This window comes from Eriocheir sinensis, unplaced genomic scaffold (genome assembly GCF_024679095.1).
Source record: "Eriocheir sinensis breed Jianghai 21 unplaced genomic scaffold, ASM2467909v1 Scaffold106, whole genome shotgun sequence".
Taxonomy (NCBI): domain Eukaryota; kingdom Metazoa; phylum Arthropoda; class Malacostraca; order Decapoda; family Varunidae; genus Eriocheir; species Eriocheir sinensis.
Genome location: NW_026110363.1, coordinates 690578 through 695962, shown reverse-complemented (window position 1 = coordinate 695962; position 5385 = coordinate 690578). Strand labels below are relative to the sequence as shown.

The window sequence follows — 5385 nt, the reverse complement described above, 5'->3', positions numbered from 1 at the left end:
CCCTCCTGCGCCCTTCCATCACCTCTCCCTCCTGCCCCCTTCCATCACCTTACCTCCTTCCATCACCTCTCCCTCCTGCCCCTTCCATCACCTCTCCCTCCTGCCCCTTCCATCACCTCTCCCCTCCTGCCCCTTCCATCACCTCTCCCTCCTGCCCCTTCCATCACCTCTCCCTCCTGCCCCTTCCATCACCTCTCCCTCCTGCCCCTTCCATCACCTCTCCTCCTGCCCCTTCCATCACCTCTCCCTCCTGCCCCCTTCCATCACCTCTCCTTCCTGCCCCTTCCATCACCTCTCCCTCCTGCCCCTTCCATCACCTCTCCCTCCTGCCCTTCCATCACCTCTCCTCCTGCCCCTTCCATCACCTCCCTCCTGCCCCCTTCATCACCTCTCCCTCCTGCCCCCTTCATCACCTCTCCCTCCTGCCCCTTCCATCACCTCTCCCTCCTGCCCCCTTCCATCACCTCTCCCTCCTGCCCCTTCATCCTCTCCCTCCTGCCCCCTTCCATCACCTCTCCTCCTGCCCCTTCCATCACCTCCCCTCCTGCCCCTTCATCACCTCTCCCTCCTGCCCCTTCCATCACCTCTCCTGCCCCCTTCATCACCTCTCCCTCCTGCCCCTTCCATCACCTCTCCCTCCTGCCCCTTCCATCACCTCTCCCTCCTGCCCCTTCCATCCTCCTCCTTCTCCCTCCTCTCCCCTTCCATCACCTCTCCCTCCTGCCCCCTTCATCACCTCTCCTGCCCTTCCATCACCTCTCCCTCCTGCCCCTTCCATCACCTCTCCCTCCTGCCCTCCTTCCCTTCATCACCTCTCCCTCCTGGCCCCTTCCATCACCTCTCCCTCCTGCCCCTTCCATCACCTGTGTGAGCATTGCCAGTAATCCAGACACACTAACAGTCTCTCTCTCTCCTCGTTATAGTAATGAAAAGGATTGAAACCTTGATGCTGTTCATTTTCATGAGTTTTATTCAGCTTGTACATCATGTGAACTCTTCATTTTACATTTACAGTTTTATACTTGTAAGGGCAGCGAAGCCTAGCTTGGCCAGGCACCAGCAACCCAATAGGGCCGACCCTGCCTGAGGCTATAAATATCGTAGTCGCCAGGCAGCCCCGCTGAAGGCGCATGACTCGCTGGAGTCGCGTGCTGAAAAAGAGGATGTTGCTGGTGTGTGTAAGATCGTAAACTACCGCGCTGGAAGACTGTCCAACAAAACAGGTGTCGCAGGCAACCGTTGAACCCAGAGTCATGATGACTGTTCAGAAGGCTGGTCGGGTCATCATGGCGGTCTGCCGCAAGGAGTAGCTGTTCCCTCGCCATGCATGCCACTGGATGTTGGTGTATCCCTCGTGTTGCCCCTCGTGCGGCAAGCCGTTCAGCCTGGCGTAGCTACAACGTGTGTACCACCACGGACCACCATGGCTGAAATGATCAGTCATTCAATGTTCTCATCATTCTACGAAGGTTGACTAAGGTGTCAGAAAGGTCAGCATAGCCTTAAGATCTACCAGTTATGGAACTTGGTTTTAGCATTCGCAGAGACCTTTTTTCATTTGAAAGGCATTGCAAAGATCATGTTTTTGTTGTTGTTGTTGTTAATTACATCAGATCGTGACATTCATCTTCTTGGAAAGGATGATTTTATCACAAGTTCCTGTGTGTACATATGGGAAGATCCAGCAATACTGAGCCTTGGTTTTATTTCAGCCACGCATAAGTAACTAAATAATGTGACCTGCTGAAACTTATGAAGCCAAGCCATTGAGCCTTACTTACCGCGCGGCACAGTTCACTGCGGACGATGAGTCGTTATCAGCATCATGAGTGGAAAAGCTGCTGCCAGAACTATAGGCTAAAGAGTCCCCTGCGTCACCGCTGTACCTGGAATTCATATATATATATATATATATATATATATATATATATATATATATATATATATATATATATATATATATATATATATATATATATATATATATATATATATATCTATATGGATATATAAATATATATATTTATATTGATATAGAGATGTGTGTGTGTGTGTGTGTGTGTGTGTGTGTGTGTGTGTGTGTGTGTGTGTGTGTGTGTGTGTGTGTGTGTGTGTGTGTGTGTGTGTGTGTGTGAGTGCTGAAAATAACAAAATATTTTAGGCATTCATGAAGAAATTTTGAGATCTCAGGTGAATGGCTACACAGACACGGGAGACATGTGCGCTGCGTGTCTGTGAACTCTGGTTGTTGGCTGAAGCATTCTGTGGGATGGCCTGATCTAGGACCAGAGGTCGGACAAATATTTAAAGGACACAAAACATATTTTTTTCACACAAAACAGTGATTTTCGCAAAAAACAATCGCTGTTTCTGCTGGATATTTACAAACTAAGTGTCCCAGACACGACACTCTCACCAGATCCCTATTGGAACCTTCCTGACGGCGGTGCTTCAGCGGTCTACTTACTAATTATTGAGTTAAAAGATACAGGCGAGCGGTGCCGGGAGTGACTACTACTACTATTACTACTACTACTACTACTACTACCACTACTACTACTACTACTTCTACTACTACTACTATGCATCTCACGTGTGGGGGGGCTCCACCCACACAGCTCTTCTGGACAGAGTGGAGGCTAAGGCTCTTCGTCTCAGCAGCTCTCCTCCTCCTACTGATAGTCTTCTACCTCTTAAATTCCGCGATATTTGCCTCTCTTTCTATCTTCTATCGATATTTCCACGATGACTGCTCTTCTGAACTTGCTAACTGCATGCCTCCTTCCCTCCCGCGGCCCCGCTGCACACTACTTTCTTCTCATGCTCATCCCTATACTGTCCAAACCCCTTATGCAAGAGTTAACCAGCATCTTCACGCTTTCATCCCTCACGCTGGTAAACTCAGGAACAATCTTCCTTCATCTGTATTTCCTCCTGCCTACGACTTGAACTCTTTCAAGAGGAGGGTATCAGGACACCTCTCCTCCCAAGTTTGACCTTGCTTTTGGCCGCCTCTTCTGAATATTTTATGGGAGCAGCGATTAGCGGGCTTTTTTTACTGTTTTTTTTTTTTTTGTGCCCTTGAGCTGCCTCCTTTGTTGTAAAAAAAACAAAAAAATTTCTACTAGGCCTACTACTACTACTACTACTACTACTACTACTACTACTACTACTACTACTACTACTACTACTACTACCACTACTACTACTACCAATACTACTACTACTACTACTACCAATACTACTACTACTACTACTACTACTACAACGACTTTGTAAAAGCTCTCCCATAACATCTTGGCTCACCTGTCAACAGTGAGGCGGTACTTGGTGCTTGGAGGGCCGACGTAGAAGAAGCCGTACTTTGCGTACCGTTTTACGTCGTCCCAATCCGCCATGTCGATGCGCAGTTCCTGAAGGGCCGTCGATGTCAGTCCGTGCAGCAGGTCCAGGCCCAGCCAGAACTCGCCCTCGAGATGGCCGAAACCCAAGTCATATTCTCGCCAGGTCCGGTTAAAATCTTCCCGGACGGTGAGATTTGTGCGTCTCTGGAACACCGTCCAGCCCCCTCCGTCAGTCGTTTGGTCGCAGTACACTGCCGCGCGGCGCTGGGGCTGCCCAGGGAAGGGGTACACGTGGCGAAGGCCCTTGCCGCTATCCCCGCCGTCCAGCAGGTCCTTGCAGTGACGCGGTCGGTTGTCGTAGTGACGCACGACTTGACGCACCTCCTGCAGCAGCTCTCTCGCCTCCTGCATGGTCAGGCAAAGGGTTGGTCTATTACTGCGAGTAGGTCACCAACGGAATAAGAAAGTAACAGTCGCTAATGCCATTGTTTAATGTGTGATTTGGCTGCGTAGCTTACTGGGGTTTGGGCATCATATTTGATGGGTCTACTTTACATTATTTGATTGGATTAAGTTACGTTACTTCGTCGTCAGGTCTCACTACTTGGTGGTGTATAGTTACATTACACGAAGGAAGCTGTATTTCTCTGCGGAATAAACCATTACCTGCACCAGCGGGTTCGGCGGCGTTGGGCGCTGCACGGAGGCGGGTGCGCAGCTGTCCAGGGCTTCGGCCACACACGCCTCGCTGAAGCCCGTGGCGACGAGAAGACTGGACACTACGGACCTACCGAGGAGAACGTTGCTCGTGTCGCCTTCTGCAGCAGGGGCGGGAGTGCTGGCTGGCTCTACCGCGGCCACGACCACGGCCATGACCGCGACGCTCAGCAACAGCAGAAGTGTCATTACTTCTGATCTTCTGGCAAGTGAAGTATTTTCCCAAGACTCGTCTGACAGGCAGCAGGTCAAGATGCCTTGCAGAACTTCACGGGTGAACTGCCCGGTTACTGCCAGTATGCGTCGGCTTATAAAGCCTTGTGGCCCCCCCCCCCCTCCCCCCTCCCCCCCTCTTCTCGGGCCTAGCAATGACGCACCCAGTGTGTGTGTGTGTGTGTGTGTGTGTGTGTGTGTGTGTGTGTGTGTGTATCTTCGTTTATTACTATTATCTCTCTCTCTCTCTCTCTCTCTCTCTCTCTCTCTCTCTCTCTCTCTCTCTCTCTCTCTCTCTCTCTCTCTCTCTCGTGTCATTAGTTCATAGGGAATAAATATCTTTGATTAGTACGGTAATGAGTGAAGCCTGAGAGGAGGAGGAGGAGGAGGAGGCATCTGGCAGCTATGAAATGAAGAAGGTCGCAGAACTTGATAAAAGGCGAATGGAAAAGAAGAAGAAGAAGAAGGAAGAGGAAGAAGGAAGAGGAAGAAGAAGAAGAGTAGTGAGAGAGGATGGAAAGGAAGTGAAACAAAACTAAGAACGAATTTTAATTGATGTTTCTGTGTTGAGAAATCTCCTCCTCCTCCTCCTCTTCCTTCCCCTCTTCCTCCTCCTCCTCCTCCTCCTCCTCTTCCTCCCCCTCTTCCTCCTCCTTCTTCTCCTTTTCTAGCCATAGAGGAAATGGTTGCGTTTATTCATCAGTTTAATTATTCTTCTCTTCTTCCTCCTTCTCCTCCTCTTCTTCTCTTCCTCCTCGTCCTTCTCCTCTTCCTCCTCCTCGTCCTTCTCTTCCACTTCTTCCTCCTCCTCCTCCTCTGCCCAATTCGAAAAAATGTCTTTATCTGCAGAAAGGAATATTTCTTTATTTTACTTTCTTGTATTTTTTGTCTGTTAGAATTCTACTATTGCAATTACTACTACTACTACTACTACTACTACTACTACTACTGCAACTACTACTACTACTACTACTACTACTACTACTACTACTACTACTACTACTACTACTACTAATAATAATAATAATAATAATAATAATAACTAATAATAATAATAATAATAATAATAATAATAATAATAATAATAATAATATAAAAAATACTACTACTG

General features: G+C 48.5%; 2 protein-coding genes across 2 annotated transcripts; both read right to left on the bottom strand.

Moving 5' to 3' along the window:
• Positions 1 to 1064: 1064 nt before the first annotated feature.
• Positions 1065 to 4363, bottom strand: LOC126989123 (ryncolin-2-like). The gene is made up of 4 exons (XM_050847696.1): positions 4011 to 4363; positions 3307 to 3749; positions 1782 to 1886; positions 1065 to 1427 (listed from the first exon to the last, which is right to left on the bottom strand). The coding sequence occupies exons 1-4, from the start codon at positions 4248 to 4250 to the stop codon at positions 1265 to 1267; spliced, it is 951 nt and encodes a 316-aa protein (XP_050703653.1). The 5' UTR covers positions 4251 to 4363; the 3' UTR covers positions 1065 to 1264.
• On the bottom strand, positions 3303 to 4217 carry LOC126989129 (ryncolin-2-like). The gene is made up of 2 exons (XM_050847699.1): positions 4011 to 4217; positions 3303 to 3749 (listed from the first exon to the last, which is right to left on the bottom strand). The coding sequence occupies exons 1-2, from the start codon at positions 4215 to 4217 to the stop codon at positions 3303 to 3305; spliced, it is 654 nt and encodes a 217-aa protein (XP_050703656.1).
• Positions 4364 to 5385: the final 1022 nt, after the last annotated feature.